A 19,209-nucleotide genomic window follows, 5' to 3' on the forward strand; every position below is an offset into this window, starting at 1 on the left:
CATTATAAAGGGTTTTACAAAAACCGCGACACGTGTTTTGCTATACAATAGCTTTCTTAAGCGTATTTTATACTTACTTGAGAAAGCTATTGTATAGCGAAATACGTGTCACGGTTTTAGTAAAATCCTTTATCGTGAAAATCACACAATTAACTGTTTTAATATGGCTTTTCATCAAGTATCGGCCAATTCTATTCAATTACTGGAACCATTGATTAAAGAAGTAAGCACAAGCACCCAGTGTCTTTCAGGTGACCGCAGATAGGTATGTATGTTCGACACAAGAATTTAGCGATGCTACTTATGCCAGGATTGAAACAAATCAACTTGAGGTTACAAAACACTCTTGTAATGATGATATAAATGATTATCACCCTCATAGTGTCCATGAAAGGGCTTAGATTTTCTGTCCATTTTTTCTGAGTTATTCAATGTATTGTAACAATTAAAGAATTAATTATATTAAACAAATTTGTTTCCAACAATATTTCACTAATCACAAACTAACTTATTAACAACATTTAGCAACTAACGCTCAATTTATTTTTACTATTGAATTTCTTGTTTAGCCGCTCGATTCACTTTCTGAACTGACCTATTGGGTCGGGAAGCCGTGCTTATATTGGTAACGGTTCCTTCTAGAAATTTGTAGTCGGTTCGGTTCTAGAATTTTACCGGCGATTCCCGGCTGCATTCTTTCGCGGTGAGGTCATGTGTTTGTTCGCTGAGTCGGCCGGCATATCAGTCAGGGGCGGCTTCAGATTCGTTACAGTATTTTAACATCTAGTAGGTGACGATTGCGTACCCTTGCCTTATTTTCACCATCAGCATAAGAACGTCGAAGGATTCAAAGTCAAACAGAACTTATTTTTATTAATTCATGAGTTTGCTAGGAGGATGTCTTTCCATGGAAAATGTGCCTCTTCTTTTTACAGAATCCATTGGCTGAACTGTACATTTCCATGAAAAGTATCAATATGAATAATTCATTCGTTTCACTGGAAATCAGTTTTTCTGAGAATTACAATTTTGTAATGATTGATTTTCTTATCACTGAATTTCGATTTGCTATTGGGAGAGATAAAACAAATAGCAGAAGATAATACATTTCCAAGAACCGAAGCTGATTTGCGAAACCAAACATGAAATCTAACATCAATAATCAATAGGTACAAAATATCCCCATCACTGATAAAAATCATTATCTAATCTATAGAATATATAAGTTCTGAAAGAAGTAGGTATTTGGGTGCAGTTTTTGGTGTCATAAATTAGAGAAATGTCACACGCACATAAGTGTACCGGATTTGATCCAAAAAAAATATATATGGTGAGTCACAAATTTTTATTTGGTTGAATTGATCCACGTTTGATGAAAATCTTTAACGTATCCAAGTAACGCTTCATTGTGGAAGTTTTACTGAGCAGTTTACAAAACCGCAACACTTGTTTACTATACAATAGCTTCTTGAGGCGTGTTCGTACTAGCAAGATGTAGTTAAACATACTATTGTCTCAAGAAAAAAAAAACTTCCAAATGGTTTGAAGGTGTCTTAAGTGACACCTTGAAACTAAAACCTATTGTATTAGATATTGATGAAAAAGTTATGAAGAAAATCTGCCAAAACCCAAAACTTTTTTTCACTTTCGAAACTAAACTTTCATTATTTAACTATCGCAATTTTCATCAAGATATATTATATTTGCTTATTCACAAATTTATATTTTAAATTTGATATTTAGCGCGTAAGCGAAACGCGCGTCGAGAAACAGCATTTCAGTTCTGGTGAGGAAAGTTGTTCTAAATAGATTCATTTCATGGCAGAGGTTCCCAATTCTACTAATCAAATTAAATTTCTTAAAGGAAAGCATGGGTTTCGGAGTTTTTTCCGATTTGTATATGAGAAAAGTTTCTTTGCATGTTCTACACATTTTCATAAAGAGGTGACCTCAACATTTTCAAATTATTCATTTTTTATAGAAGTTTTTCACTCTATACAGGGTGTTTCACATTCGATCCTCATCATTGGGATCTCGGAAACTATGAGAGAAACGAAGATGGTTAAATTGGGGCAAAGTTGCACATTTACCTGACTAACAATATGCCGTTGAGAAAATTCTGAAATCCCAAGTATATTCGGAGATATCCGGAAAAAACAGAAAGTTCGGAAAATAGTTTTTATTTTTTTCTGACTCCGTATTTTTTCACTGGCTTTTCAAACGAACCAAACTCGCTGAGATTTTGATCCAATAACTTGAAAATAGTTCGATGTGGTTGTCGTTTTTTGGGATACAAATGTAAATACATGTCTGATGTCCTAACACTGTTTCTATCATATTTGTAATAAATTTGTATCACATCTCTTTTCTCTTCGTTCGTGAAAGCCACTTTTCGCCAAAAATTCAATGACTTGTACAATAACAAAATGTCAATGTGGCAATGTGGAAGTGCAATTTTTTTTTGAATCATTCGAAAAATAAAGCAAAAAAAAATTGAAACCATTTTCCGAAATTTCTGCTTTTTCCGGATATCTCCGGATATACACTTTTCCCTAATTTAACTATCTTCGTATCTCTCATAGTTTCCGAGATCCCAATGGTGAGGATCGAATTTGAAACACCCTGTATGTGAATGGGGAACAAGAAAGCCACAAAAATTTTCTTCTCTGAAAATTAATTTTTTCGTACAGTAGTTAAATGTTTTACGAATGTCATCGTACATCGTACTTTCAGGGACATTTTCACAAAATTGAAATTAATATTATTTCATAATTCTTGAGTCTCTTCCATTTTCAAGCTTGGTGAAAAATCATCTGGATTGGAATCTAGAGGAATTCTGCAAAATTATGAAGAACTGAAGAAAAGCCATCTACAGAGTGGAACTTTATTTGAAGATCCCCTATTTGTTCCAAATGAAACAGAGTTGGGAGAAGAAGTAAAATTAGACAATGTTGAATGGTTGAGGCCTAAGGTAATGAAATTGATAATAATAGTTTCATCAAAAGAAATTTATTTCAAATATTATAACTTTTTCAAAGTTTATTTTATGAGAATTGGAATTCGAAAGTCTAAATAAATGAGATATTCATTCAAAGCAGGTTGAACCAAACAAATTTCAATTTCGATTTTCAATTTTATTCATTAAGTACCTATAGTGTACATTTATCAACTATTATAAATTATTACTAGCGAAAGAATACCAGTAAGAGACAAGGGCATCTAGGCATGAAATGCCTTTGCTGTGACCCAATCTCAACTGCTTTCTTCATATAATTATACAATAAATGTTGATTACAAAGAGTGTTTCAGAGTAAACAAACAAGAAGAAAGCGAGGAAGACGACGAGAGGAGGGGAAAGACAGTTTATTGAAACAGAACATTGAATTTTTCAGGATGACTCATTATACATTTTTTTATGTTTTACTTGTATTTAATAATTTTTTTGTAGATTTCAGTTCCACTTGAAGGGCATTGTATAATTAATGTGCGAAAGAAAATAACGATCTTTGAGTAATTGTTTTTTTGAAAAGTTGTGAATAGATATTTTGGTTAGATTTTGATCTGGTTATTCTACTGTTATAATTTTCAAAAGTGTTATTTTGAAAAAACATCTTTTTAAGGCACTGATATTCGTAGAGCTCACGACATGTCATGATATTCACCTCTTTGTATAATGAATTAGCGGAGTAAGTCCATTTTTTTCTGAAGATCAATTTTAGTAACATACTTTGAACAGTTTGAATATTGTGAAATGTAGTTTTAAATGATCCACCCCAAGGTGTTATGCAATATGTTACAAATGATTCGGCTAGTGCGTTATATAACATCATAAGTGTTTTATTCGTAAGAATATCTCTCAAGGATCAATTTATTATGTTTTTAAGGAAATCAGAAAAAATCCCATATTCATCGGTGAAAAAGAAGATAGATTTGATGTTAATCAAGGTGAATTGGGCGATTGCTGGTTTATGGCTGCTTTGGCAGATGTTACTCAGAATTATAAAATTCTAGAGAGAGTTGTCCCAAGTGATCAAAGTTTTGATAAAAACTATGCTGGAATTTTTCATTTCAGGTAGGTGATATTGACATTTTGAGCTTTTCTTTTTCTGAAAAACTTTATTCTGTTTTAAATCTGTTTTAAAATCTGTTTTTCCGTTAATCAGCTGTCGCCCCCATACGAACGACAACTCTCAGAAGTTGAGAAACTTGTGCGAACTGAGGACTAACGAGGTCTTAACTTTTAACGATCTTCCGATCGTGAGTCGGGCGCACTACCACGGCGGCCAATTTATTAAGCACTTTCAAATAACTAGTTTCAAAACTGACAATATACGTGTAAATCCACTTTCTCAAGTTTTAAGGAATGGAGTGGAAATGGAAGGCAACAGATCCTCATCCGAGCGAGAGATTATATTAAATCACTGAAATCTATTGTTAACACCTTGTTTTCATTGAAGTTGAAGAAGTTCCAAAGTGTGAAGTTGCCTCTGGTGCAAAAATATGTACTTCAATTTCAAAGTGGAATTTTAAGTGGAAATTTCAGTTTTTATAGTGGAAGTTTTGAAAAAAAATTCATATCATACTTTCCGAGTAAAAATGTGTTCTTGTAAAATTAATTTTCTTTTCTCAAAATAGAACTTTAAAATTGATTGGATAACTGTTTATGGATGACATTTCTGAATATTTGATAATGTATATGAACACACCATGCCATTGAATATATTAATGATTCATCAGAGCTCGATAACGAAGTTATTAGTATCAATACTCAACTTGGTGGAAAATAATAGCCTTCTTTACTTTGCCTGTGGTTTCAACAGGACAGCGCTACGTGCCACACTACTCATGCCACATTGAAAATTTTGCATGAGTATTTTGGAGGGCATGGTCATCTCACTTTTGGGGTAGTACATGGGAAAAATGTCCAACGTCCACTTCCGACATCACATGTTACATTTTTCCCCGTGGGTTGAACTAAAAATTGACTATACTGAACAATAAATAATCAAATTTAACTTTATTTCACTGTAAATACAACAAACACTTCAACAAAAACTTCAACTATTATTCGAATGTCTATCGCCTTACTAGATCGCTTCGCGTACAGCACTGTAACTTTCATTTGATTGCCACGATGGGCGAGTGTATAGCGCATGGCGCTTATATTTGGCAATCGAAGGCGCTGTAAAATTCCTCGAAATTCCGTAGAATAGCCGCGAAATGTCGGTCGAACTGAGCGCGCTCTTCGCCTCATCACAATTGGTTTATAGCCACCAGTGGCGCCCGGCGTTATTTTCTTCAGGGCATGATTTACAATAATATTATAACCTACCGCGCAAGTAAGTCGTTGTGTTTATAACGTACAGTATCATTCTTTGCTTTCTAAGTTAAGGAATCATTGAATATCATTTTGAAGTTGTTTTGCTGTCAACCCCCCTCAGATGTATTTAGAAGGCTTGTACGAGATAAGAGAACCTTTTAACATATGATTGCAAGTATATACGAAAGGAATATGGCTAGGAGATTTGCAATATTATCTAGACAAAGGTCTTCACTTGTTCTAGTATATATTTATTTTGATCCTATGAGAATATCCTTGAGGAAGAAACAGGTCCAACATGTCATTTTTCTCATGAATAGGTTTGAACATGAAGTCACTATAGAGTCTCACATAAAGTGAGAGTACGACAACCGAATATAACTTGCTTATGTTGAGCGAAAAACAATAAATTGTACATTAAATTGACGAGAAAGTTGTACATGAAAAATGAGAAATAAAACTGTCTATGTTTTTTACCATTTCTATTTGTGACTGTTTGAAAATGTCCATATAGGACGAAACTGCAGTAACGATAGTAACAAATGAAAGTGATAAAAAACATAGAAAGTTTTTTTTCTCATTTTTCATGATGATCTCCTACCACGTAGTAAGGCTACATCAATCAATTCATTAAACATGTGTACTCAAATTTTACTTATACTGGATTTATTTCCTGTTGATTTTGTTATTAAATTGAATTTACTGAAATACTACTACATTTGTATTGATTTTCAATGAATTTTATATCAGCAATTCCCTGAATAGAAAAATGAACAATAAATTAACAATTATCGCCAAGACTTCATCAGAAATTGAACTGATTCCAAATAAAATTCGACTTATATAAAAGCTATTTGAGAAGAGTAGTAACTGAAATTGGTATTGTTGTAAATCGTGCCCGAAAGGAAATAACGCTGGCCACCACTGGTAACCATAAACCAAACGTGACGTAGCTGAGAGCGTGGGAATATCCAGTGTTACCTGCCGCTCGAGAAAGAGAAAGAAACATGCTATCGATGTCGATAGAACTTCGGCAAAATTCTACGCTGTTCCATTGCGATATTTAAACGCTGGCTGCAAGCGTATTCGAACAGTCAAGTACACAATGAGGTGAACGTAACAGTGCGGTACGCGAAGTAATCTAGTAAGGCGATAGATATTCAAATTAATAGTGGAAATTGTTAGTTGAAGTGTTTGTTGTATTTCCAGCGAAATAAACTTAAGTTTGATTATTCAGTGTAGTCAATTATTGGTCAACCCAAGGCGGAAAAACGTAACAGTATTCATCTGAGTCGTCTGAACAATTTTCCATATAATCTGAAATAGAAATATATAAAACAAGAGATCATTAAATTTTTTATTAGATTCCGCATCAGTTCAGTTTCTGATGTAGTCTCAGTGATAATTGTTAATCTCTTGTTCATTTTTCAATTCAGGGGATTCAAATTCATTGAAAACTAATAGAAATGTAGTGATATTTCTGTAAATTCAGTGGTAAAGTTGAATGAAATTTTAGTAAATATAATGAATTTGTGGTATTTCTAGTAACGAAATCATTTCAATTAATTCAATGCTAGAATCGATAGCAATACTGTGAAATTTTGGTAAATATAATTAACTTTCGATGAATCTAGTAACAAAATTAATAGGATTTCGATGGATCTAGTTATATTCAGTTATTGTCACATTTTATGATTTGGGGAGAATCTAGTGATTTTTTGGGGATATCTAGTGAGTTTTTGAGAAAATATATTGACTATATAGTGGGTAATCTAGTGACAAAAATGACATGTGGTAACTGTTTTTTTCTTATAGAGATTTACCTGAAAAATTAAGAACTTCTCATAGCATATCTGCTATCCTGGAAATGATCTGAATAACGGTAAAGCATATTGATAATTTCTTTTTAGATTTTGGCAATATGGAAGATGGATTGATGTAGTTGTGGATGATAGGTTGCCTACTCGACAAAGAAGAGAGGAAAATGGGGAAATCACTCGAGAACTAGTGTACGTTAAATCCAAGGATAAGAATGTATTTTGGACAGCATTGCTGGAAAAAGCATACGCAAAGTAATTATTTTCATGCCTATCGAATCTCTCTTTGGGTCTATCTAAATTGCCATTTATCTGATTTTATTACAATAAGTTTGATAAGATATTCATTACCTATTTATGAAATATTCAATATTCATAAAATATTCAGTTAGCAGTTGAAGTAACACCTGTTGCGATATGAATTTCATTGTCCGTTTTTTTCATATTATTCTCACTTTTTTTATTTTCATTTAAGATTGTATGGATCTTATAAGAATTTAGACGGCGGATTTGTCTCTGAAGCTTTGGGAGACCTCACTGGAGGATTGACCGAAATTCACAAAGCTGACCAAGAACATTGGAATGAAACGTTGTTTGAGAAAATGCTGGAATCATATCAGAAAAAGTCTTTCATGGGATGTGCGATAATGGTAAAAATTATTCCACTTATGTACAGAACCGGAGCAGAGAATTGAATTAATATTTATAATCTGTAATTGAAATAAGGACTCGATGACAAGAACTTTCCAGTGCTGAGATACAGAATTTTTTACGTTTTGAAAAAAACAGCCTGTGCAATTCAGAAAACATGTTTGTTCGTCAATGTGCAGGCACGATCAAAAATCAATTTTTTTCTTATTTTTGTAGCTATGATAATGTAATGATGAAATTCATTTTATTTCTTCTTTCTTTTTTATACTTTCCAAAGCTCTAGAATTTACTATTTCATTACATATATTACAGATTCACTCCCGTGAATCTGAGTTCAGTTTTCATCGGGATATTTTGTTATTACAGTTTGAGGTAACATTACCTTTTGTTTTAGACTGTGGTAATTTGATTCTGTTTCATTTATTTCGCAATAATTATATTTTGAAATTACGTTTTCTGCCTGCCCGCGACTAGATTTCTATCGGAAACTTTTGATTTGTATACAAGTATGTTAAAAAAATAAGGTTAATTTTAATTTTTCTCAAAAAATATTTAATTACTCATCCAATTCCATTTTGCCCCTTTCAAAGTAGTCCTCCTCAGATATAATATACTTGTGCCAGCGTGTTCTGACATGTACTTTTTGGTCATGTCCTTGAGCTATAACGGCGATTTGCTTTTATCCCCTGAATCGTCGCAAAACGCCATCCTCTCATGAGTCTCTTCGAACTTGGGAACAGGAAAAAGTCGCAAGGGACCAAACTGGTAAATACGGTGACTCAGGCATAATCACGATGTTGTTTTTGGTAAAAAAACTACGAGTAAGCAATGGCGAGTGAGCAGGTACATTATCGTGATGCAAAAGCCATAAACTGTTTTTCCACAGTGCATGGCAGGAACCAACCGATATGCCGACATCCTAAGCAACTTCTCTAATAAGTAGTGATTTGACGATTCTTCATAACCATTTTTTTCATCTTCTCAATATTTTCATACTCTTATGTCAACATCTCATTTGAGCACTAAATTCCATACTTCACACAAAATGTTTGCATATTATTTGATCTATTTTTTTTCGGTAGCAGAAAATCGCCGAACACCCAAAACATTTCTAACTTGTATGCTTCTCTACAACAAACTAAACATGCTAAACAGCTGATACTGTGAGCATATGTTTGAGACTAGTGTACCAACATAAAAAAATGAAAAATCACTAATCGAATGTACGCAGCCCGCGAAATTTGAACATTCACCTTATTTTTTTAACAGACCCTGTATGTTTGTCCGTGCATGTACGCCCGTGTGTTTGTTCGTTTTTGTGGATGTTTATATATTTGCATTTCACGAGTTATTGTATTTATGTTAATCTAATGATTTTTGCATTTGTGTGGTATTTGTTATTTGTTACAGAATGGAACAAGATTGGCTTTATCACTTGGACTGATTCCCTCGCATGCATATAGTATAACTGAAGTCATTGAGATCCGATCTAGGCGTTCAAATGTAATAAAACTACTCAGGATCAGAAATCCATGGGGAAGAGTAGAATGGACAGGTAACTGGAACGACAGGTACTGATTTTGTCTGACTGCCATAATCTCTCAATTGATAGTTTATAATGAGATGTCGTTACACTAGTGTAGCGACTTTCGTAAATCTAAAAAAAAATCTGTTTAAAATCTGTTTTTCCGTTAATCAGCTGTCGCCCCCATACGAACGGCAACTCTCAGAAGTTGAGAAACTTGTGCGAGCCAAGGACTAACGAGGTCTTACCTTTTAACGTGTGATTCCTAACACGTTTGCAGAATCATCTCAGCTTCAACCAGATAAATTCTCTCGAGAAAAATATCTGGTCGAGGCAGGAATCGAACCCACGGTCTTCCGATCGTGAGTCGGGCGCACTACCACCGCGGCCAATTCCACAACAACAATCCAACAACAAAAGAATATAGAATTACCAACAGTGATTGTCATCAAGTTAATGTTTATCGTGCTTTGAGAACAAATCATATTTGTATGTGATAATTGGAATGGAAAATTTATATTAAGACTACTTATTACACTGGAATCGAAAAATTTCAATGTAACATCTATGGACCCTCTCTAGTGATAATGTGTTCAAAAAACACTTTATTGTGAGATTTTCACTGAACATTATTATAAAAACGCAACACGTGTTTCGCCATACAATGGCTTCTTCGAAAATGTCTTTACTAACTATTTTCTACATATTAAATGATTTGTATACCTAATTTTACAATTTGAAGTAGGTACCTACATTTAAAGTACATGAGTTTATCTGATCCTTTAATGTTTCATGTGTACCTGAGTTTGTAATGAAGCTGAGCTTATGCACCAGTTCCCACATTTGAAAAAATATTTAGTAACAGGGAATTTTTCAATTTTAATTGATCATTCAATAAATCACCCGAATTCTTGAATCGATTGATTTCTAAACATTCTAGATTCTAGAAGATTGAGTTTCAAACTTGTCTCTTCTAAATGTAACACATCGTATTCATGGTTGAACTTATCTTCTTCTGCTAAAAGGTGGTTTGCGAATGTGAAATTGGTCTTTCTATTTACAAATATACTTCTATGCTCTTTAATTCTTTGGGAAAATATTCTTCCCGTTTGGCCAAAGAAATAGAGATTATGAAAGATGGAATAATTCCTTCCATATATACCTACTCTCTCAACTTTCACAGTCTCTATTTCTCTAATGTATTCTGCAAGGTTATCAAGTAGCAAAGTGATGTGACGGACGGACCAATTGTTATAATGTCTATAAACTGAAACGATAACATTTGTGCAATCATTTTTGAAATAAATTGATGGATGTAGCCGTTACTACGTGGTAGGAGATCATAATGAAAAGAGTAACTAACGTTCCTGCAGTTTCGTCTTATATGGACATTATCAAACTAATACAATGTTAAAAATAACGATTTGGTGTTGGGAAAAAACTCCAGTAATATTCTTTACTTCTTTCTGCCTTTTTGGTGTATAACCGATTTGCTGAAAAGTTCACCTCGAAAATGCGTAATATGAACCACTGAAAAGTCCAATTAGTTCTCATATTCATAAAGTTTGCCTAATTGGACCCTTCAGTTGTTTTATTATGCAGTAACTTTTCGTCATAATAGGGGAGCCCAAGCGGGGATTTCGGGATTTACTAAAGCGCGGCAGATTAATATACAGGGGATACCTTGTACCCGGTTAAGTACCTCCACCAAATATGAGCCCCAGATTAGTAAAAAAAAATTGATCATCAGAAATTCTCGAGCGCGTCAGATTAAGGTAGGGTGAGTTAATTACCTGCTAAAAAGTGCATATTTCAGTAATCTGACAATTTGAGAGTGACAATATGAGCCCCAGATTAGTAAAAAAAAATTGATCATCAGAAATTCTCGAGCGCGTCAGATTAAGGTAGGGTGAGTTAATTACCTGCTAAAAAGTGCATATTTCAGTAATCTGACAATTTGAGAGTGACGTAATGAAAGGGGAGGGCAGCAAAGTTGTAAAAAAATAACGTCATTTCGACATTCTTAAGCGTAGCTAATTTTTTTCATTTTAAAGGAAATAATTCAAGGATAACGAAAAATATATAATGTGACGATTTCCGCAAGCCGAAATAACAAAAATTCTTCGATAAAGTTTAATGCGTGCAGCTGTGTGATACCCGATACCCATATTTCCCTCTCCGAGTTTCTATTCCTCTATTCTCTATTCACTTTTTCTCTATATATTACTCTCTCACTCCGTCCCCACTCTGAATTCTGTTGCCATGATGCCATCACAGCTGATCACAGAGACTCGTTTGTGATGAAGATAAAGATAATGATTAATTAATCAATTAATTGATGGATGTAGCCGTTACTTTGTGGTAGGAAATCATAATGAAGAAAAGAGAAATTAAACTTTCTATGTTTTTTACCACTTTTAGTTGTAACTAACGTTACTGCAGTTTCGTCCTATAAGGATATTTTCAAACTTATACAATATATGAGTTTGAAAATGAAAATGAAAATAGGACGAATCTGCAGTAACGTTAGTTACAAATAAAATTGGTAATAAATATAGAAAGTTTCATTTCTCTTTTCTTCATTAATTAATCAATTGATTATAAAAAATTATTTTTTTTGAGCATTTTGAACATGCCACCTAAAAAACATACACTTATTTATTTGCATGATGCTACCTCCCTGAGCTTTTCAATCAACTGAGTTCAATGAATAAAAAAAATTTAAAAACAATATTATTTTTGTCAGATCAAGCGAATCCTTCTAGATAATCGTAAGATTATGAGACAGCACGTCTAAAACATAAAGATGAACCATGTATATCTTAATCTGACGCACTTGAGTATTTCAAAATGGCTATTTTTTTGTGCAGATTATAATAATGGCCGCGAGTTTGCGTCAGATCGAAATCGTCAGATTATTGAATGAGAGCTTTTTTTTATTGCACTCAACACCCCCTTAGAAAATCTGACGCGCTCGATTATTTTTTTTTTCCTTTCACTTTTAACCCTTACGTACAACCACCCACATCATGCAAACGATCAGATTAACATACCAACATTATTAAAAATACGTAGGACATTGATGCTATCAATATCTGACGCGCTCGAGTATGTCCATGCAACAGTATTTCTTTACATATTTAAAAATCTATAGCCGCTTTCCCCACCGATGAAAAGGTATATATTATATAACATTTTTTTCTTCCTATCATCTAAGCTTTGCAACCTAATATGTCTCAATGACGCTCGAGTAAATCCCCATTTTGCATCGTGAGCTCCCCTGCTAGCAGACTCATCAGTTTGTTCTTTATTAGACTCCAGCAGACTATTGATTTAGTTCAGTTTATTTTTTAGATTGTAGAGAGCTATACACCCAGAAGACAGTAAAACGCATTGACTCTACAAAAAATGTTTTTCAAAAGATTTTTCAACTACATCTGTTATTTTTCAGATCAGAGCTGTGGAGTACCATCCCCGATAATATAAGAACCTCTCTTTCTGTGAAAATTAGGGAGGATGGAGAATTTTGGATGGAATTCAAGGATTTCATCAAATATTTTGACATCTTAGAAATATGTCATCGTAATCAAGATTTTGGGATGACCCACTGGAACTGTTTCATGTTAGATGGGTCCTGGAGTGTAAACAGAAGTATGTACCTGTTTTATATCCATATGATTGGCGAGTTCCGAAATTCGAATTGTATGGAAATTGGCAAATTGATAAAAGCAATCAAGAAAAAATTGAAAATCATTGAAATATATATGAACAAATCAATAAAAACAAATGGAACAGAAAACTGGAAAACAGTAAAAAAGTCATGTGGATAAGAAATAATTGCACAAATTCGGACAAAAACAAATTATATCATAGACATCCTAGAAAATATATCAAATTTATTTGTTGAACACTTCCATATAATTGGTGGAGATTATAATAATAATAATAATAACAGTATATTTACTTTATTCTAAAGAAAAAGTGGAGCGTCAGCAAAGCTGTTCTTCAACTCAACCACTACACTATCCTAACACAGTACCATCACAAATTCAATATGAAAATGCATTTGATCACTAGAAACAAAAACAATATTCATCCTATCGGCAGAATGCACAATATTAATAAAGTGTCATTACCAGGGGTGACAACTTGTTCAGACCCAAGATATACTGTTTATTATCAATACTCTGGGAGATCTACCACATAGTTCTTGAAACCTTAAATGAAATATCATAGTTCAGTACACAATTATGCGAATAAAAAACATAAAACTGAATATTATTCTCAGTCACTACTTATTCATATCAGTGTGATCATTGTGAGTACTGTCATGTACTTGTCAGCAATGAAATTGTAGGTAGTATGTTTTTCCATATGATCCTTGATGTTTACAAATTGTTGAAATTTTCTCTTTGCGATGTCAACTATCATAGACGGTTCGACTTTGAAATGCAACAATAGAACTCACCATTTATGTGACGGTTTCATTATTACTGTAGTTCCATATTTAATGTTTTCAGTTTTCCAGTAAAATCTGCTAAAAATGCCAAATTACATTGCCAGTCTGAATCACACAATTGGTGATAATCATCACCCCTCTATATAATAAATTATTTTATTTCGTGCAGAAGTTGGTGATTAGGTTGGTCAGTCTTTCTATGTATTTATATTTTTTGCCTTGCCATGATCAACCCGGTCGACCGGTCGATTGCGACTATTTAATTAAAATGAAAAGTTATTGTCAGCAAATGAATTTTCCGTTGTTATTCTAATCTTAACCATACCGATTCTTTTATTGTTGAGTCCATGTGATCATATTTTCTTATGTCATAAGAAAAGCGAAGAAACGAATTTTGAATGCTTGTACTTATCAAGTAAAGCTCGTTCTGAGTCAGATTTAACAGCATGGGCGATGCTATCGAAATGAAAATTCATAATATCTACATCTTTTCGAGTTGATGGTGAATCAGTAGTACGTTTATTACGTAGAATTCCTAATGATCGCAAGGTGTTCTATGTTTTTTTAGAATTTTTTGCAGTAAAATATGATATAGAAATGCTTTTTTCTCTCTACGAATGTCACCATTGACATAGTTGAGTAGGTAGATCTTTTAACTATTGAAATCTAACGGGTATCGAATCTTTTTATATTTCTTGAATGCTTTATTTTTGAGTGCCATCGTTTGCTTAATATATTAAACATCCGCCCGAAGAAGCCATTATATGGCGAAACACGTTGCGTTTTTGTAAAAGTCTTCAGTGAAAATCAAACGAATTGTTTTTTGAATACGTTATATTCCACCAAATCAAAATGTCAATATTTTTTTGAATGATTTTGAAGATTGTCTTAGCCTAATTTATCCGACAGTGAATGAACTGATTTGTACTGGTGTACTTAATATTAACATGTTGGAATGTTAGTCTGCTAATGTTATCCAATTTTCCGCTATTGTTGACTCTTTTGGCTTAAATCAAATTATTGACCCTTCCACAAGCATAACAGGAACATGCGCTATGACTGTAGCTTGTATATGTAGCAGGAGAAGAAAAAATATCAAAATTTGTTGAAAATCTCAGCTCTGAGTATTTTCAGCGGCATTTGTTTCAAATTCTCTTATTTCGTATTTTTGACCAGAAAAGTGTTGATGAGAAAGTATAATTTCTTGTCAACAGTTAAACTACATTTGAGTGAGCAGTATAAACGCAAAATTCAAAGAGAACAAAATTCGTGCTTAAGACTTATTTACGGAATAAGACGTTCTCTGAAAATCTTTCATAATCTCAAAGATGCCTATTGGTTAAATATGAATAACAGAAAACTCTTGCATGCCGTAAACCTATTACACAAAATTTATTCTTACCAGAAAGCCTGTCTATTTTCATAGAAAAAAAAATGTTTAACGAATGTTCATACCGTCAATATTAGGTTCAGGGGAACACTTACTCCACCTTCAGTTATCAAACATGCCATGTGATGAATGACCTTTTCTTCGAATTGCGTACAGCTGGGTTTCAAAAATTTCAGTGTGATATATTTCAATAGTTCAAATTTTCAAAGAAGAAAGTGATACAAATCATTCACGTATAGTCAGTGGGCATACTTGAAGACTGGCTATAAATCAAATCATCTAAAAGAACAATTCGTTCAGGCCAGTCTCAACACCCTACACAGTAGGTTAATGGACTGACACCTATCAGAAAACAACTACTCCCCTGGCTAATACCACGAAGGGCGTTGGATTATATCCGACAGGTGTCAGTGCAGGATTCTTCACTGAAGTTATTCCTGCATATGCTGTTGGCGATACAACTGCCGCAATAGATTTTCAATTATTGGAACACACTTGCAGACCGGTTTCGGGCTGTTTGGCCACTCGTCAGTGCAAGGTAGTGTATATCATCAACATAAAGTCGATGATTTCCGATAATTGAAAATCGAATTCCGTCAGAGTATCATTCCTCGAACTAAGCTGAAGACTACAACAAACAACAGGTTTGTCGTCGCTCCATCTGCCTGTGAACGAGGTAACCAACTGCATATCCAAATTTGCCCAATTCCTCGTAAAAGGAAAGAAATCTTTCACGTATAGTCAGTGGGCATACTTGAAGACTGGCTATAAATCAAATCATCTAAAAGAACAATTCGTTCAGGCCAGTCTCTTCTGATAGGTGTCAGTCCATTAACCTACTGTGTAGGGTGTTGAGACTGGCCTGAACGAATTGTTCTTTTAGATGATTTGATTTATAGCCAGTCTTCAAGTATGCCCACTGACTATACGTGAAAGATTTCTTTCCTTTTACGAGGAATTGGGCAAATTTGGATATGCAGTTGGTTACCTCGTTCACAGACAGATGGAGCGACGACAAACCTGTTGTTTGTTGTAGTCTTCAGCTTAGTTCGAGGAATGATACTCTGACGGAATTCGATTTTCAATTATCGGAAATCATCGACTTTATGTTGATGATATACACTACCTTGCACTGACGAGTGGCCAAACAGCCCGAAACCGGTCTGCAAGTGTGTTCCAATAATTGAAAATCTATTGCGGCAGTTGTATCGCCAACAGCATATGCAGGAATAACTTCAGCGAAGAATCCTGCACTGACACCTGTCGGATATAATCCAACGCCCTTCGTGGTATTAGCCAGGGGAGTAGTTGTTTTCTGATAGGTGTCAGTCCATTAACCTACTGTGTAGGGTGTTGAGACTGGCCTGAACGAATTGTTCTTTTAGATGATTTGATACAAATCATGAAATTATGAAACAATAAAAATTAATTGGCGACCAATAGGGCGACTTCATTGATCCCAGTGGCGCATTTGCCTTTTCATCTGCAGGAAAAACCTGCAGCACCACATCATCTGAAGATCCTGATCTGCCAATGTTCTCTCTTTCATAAAACAAAATGTAGGGAGTCTCTAGAGGCTCCAATAAATTCAAGACTTCTCCAGAACACTTAGTGACACGATTATCGTCAAACTTAAACCACTTCGTTTCGTCGTTGACCAATGCATAATAATGACCAGATTCAACGTCATGAATATCATAATAGTGGTCTGCTAGAATGAAGTGTTCATTTATTTGGAACCTTCGTAAGAGTTTTGTGCTTCGGTCAGTCATGTTTGAAGAACATCAGTGTTATTATTAAATTGACTGGTGCCTCACTTATACTTGTTTCCTTATAATAGTCAGTTAGTTTGGCGCATGTTTGGCAATACAGTTGATCATCACCCGTTGAAAGTTCCATTTTAACAACAAGCTTTGCACGGACTGGATATCAGTCATATTAGGAAACGCTAGTTGAAGTTTCAGAAAATCACATACGTTTTTGCTACCTCTTGAACATTTACTACAAAGTAAAAAAGTGAGGATTTTACCAGCAAAATATCTACAAACACAAGACGAGATAAACTGTACGGAATTATTCAATCAGGACTTATTACTCTGCCATTTGTTTTCCTTACGAAGAGTATTCAACAAGAACCCCAAGAATTCGGAGCAATCCTCTTGTTGTCCTAACAAGTATCTAGTGTACTTCAAAGACTCCAGGAAATCCGTTGGTGGGGAAGATGACACATTCTTACTCATGAAACTGCAACTACATGAGCAATTGTTTGAGTTAGGTGACTAAGTATTTATTTATTCAAGACACGTCAGTGATTTGATTTCAGAGCTTCACATCGATTTGCTCCTACTTCGATAAACTTATATTTCGTAGTGTGGACACATTTGTATATTTTTCTTTTTTTTGTATCAATTAAAGAAAATTCAATAGAGAGGTATTTTTAAATGGAAGTGGAAAAACAGTTCAATCGTTGAATTTATTCAGGAACTGAACTGATACCCCCCATTGATTTTCAAAAATATTCTGTGATTATATTTCACTTCAATGAAATGAATAAAAACACTTTTGTCTAATTTCTATTAGTTATTTGTACGACCGGTAGGTACATTCATTTAAATAAAGTCATTGTGAATTTTCACAAAATAAACAAGTCATCAATCACACAGTGATTATATTCCCCAAATATTGTTTTTTATATCAGTGATTATATTTTCCAAATATTGTTTTTTTACATCTTTCAAAAATAATAAAGACAATTTTCATTATTATTACTTAAATGATAACATCAAAACGTTTATCGAATTCAATTAGCTGATGTAATCAGTTTTTATATCTTGCATCTCTTATAATTTTTGTTTAATAAACGTTTATTGTGTTATTACAAATAAATCACAATTGAATTTCTTTTTGTTTACAGATAATACAAAATACTTATTATCTTTGAAAGGGGATGATAATATCAGCTCAGTAAAAATTGGTTTGATGCAGAAAAATCGGAGACTTCACCACCAAGATCAGTTGCCAATAGGTTTCAAAATAGAAACGGTGGGTTGAAAAAAATAACCCGGATGAAAAATTGTAGTTAAGTTTTTTCAGGCCGAAAGACAACCGTTACGCATACAGGGTCCGAAGGAATATCTACAAGTAACAGGACATGTGAAACTTTTGAATGGAAACTACCTAATACTACCTTTTGTCAAAGGAATGGATAAAAGAGAATGCGAATATTTGCTCCGAGTTTACTCAACTGCGAACTTTGAATTGAAAGAGTTGGATTCCCAATGAATTCAGAATCTAATAATTATCTAATATTTTGTGAATACTTTAGGAAATACCTAATTATATTTCATATGAAGGATGCATTTTTTTCTTACTACTTCTGATTTATTCATTTCTCCCAGGTCTCCGAAACCCTGCAGCTTCATGAACTGATTCTCGAATGAGAAACAGATAGAAATCATTTGGTTGCATCTGTAGCGAATAATCCCCTGTAATCCAAAACAGTTTCTACTCGTGAGAATGATGTCTCAAAAAACATTGTCAAGAAATACCTCTGAAAACATAAGTTTCACACCTATAAACTATATATATTACAGGAATTAAATGAAGATGACCTTGACAGAAGAATGAAGTTTTGTGAGTTAATATGTCTGAAGGTTTTATTGCAGATCAAAAGTGCATAAAAAGTATTTCTTTTAATTTATAATAGTTCAATTGATAAATTTAAACTCAGAGTTACGAAACTAACTCGAAAATGTGTGTGTTTTTCATTTGAATTCCATAACTTACTATTTATCACTGAACCTACTTTTTGTTTTTCTTATATTTGCATTGACATTTCATGCATTCCACTAAGCGCTCACAACGATCAAAATGCTTCTACCACATAACGACCGCGGCGAAGCCAATTTCAAAATAACTATAATTATTAGGTCCTAAAATTTCTATTTTAAAAGAGATGGAAAAAACCACAAACAAGTTGATTCGATATAATCAACACAGGTCGCCTTCCGAAGTAATAGAAAAAATTTCGATAGTGGTAACTCGAAT

At 33.7% G+C, this 19,209-nt stretch overlaps 1 protein-coding gene across 2 annotated transcripts; it reads left to right on the forward strand.

Annotated features, from left to right (window-relative positions):
• The first annotated feature begins 1,180 nt into the window (after positions 1–1,180).
• LOC111515786 (calpain-A) lies at positions 1,181–18,517 on the forward strand. 2 transcript variants are annotated; one of them, XM_023171991.2, is made up of 9 exons: positions 1,181–1,330; positions 2,798–2,971; positions 3,885–4,072; positions 7,231–7,392; positions 7,613–7,787; positions 9,199–9,359; positions 12,765–12,964; positions 18,077–18,204; positions 18,247–18,517. In XM_023171991.2, exons 1-9 carry the CDS (start codon positions 1,280–1,282, stop codon positions 18,442–18,444), a joined length of 1,437 nt encoding a protein of 478 aa, XP_023027759.2. In that variant the 5' UTR covers positions 1,181–1,279; the 3' UTR covers positions 18,445–18,517. The 2 variants fall into 2 exon arrangements, with proteins under 2 accessions (XP_023027759.2, XP_023027766.2); XM_023171998.2 differs by having other exon boundaries at positions 18,256–18,517.
• Positions 18,518–19,209: the final 692 nt, after the last annotated feature.

Source organism: Leptinotarsa decemlineata, unplaced genomic scaffold (assembly GCF_025532065.1).
Source record: "Leptinotarsa decemlineata unplaced genomic scaffold, Ldec_3_MD MMD2_tig00000035_RagTag_RagTag, whole genome shotgun sequence".
NCBI classification, from domain to species: Eukaryota; Metazoa; Arthropoda; class Insecta; order Coleoptera; family Chrysomelidae; genus Leptinotarsa; species Leptinotarsa decemlineata.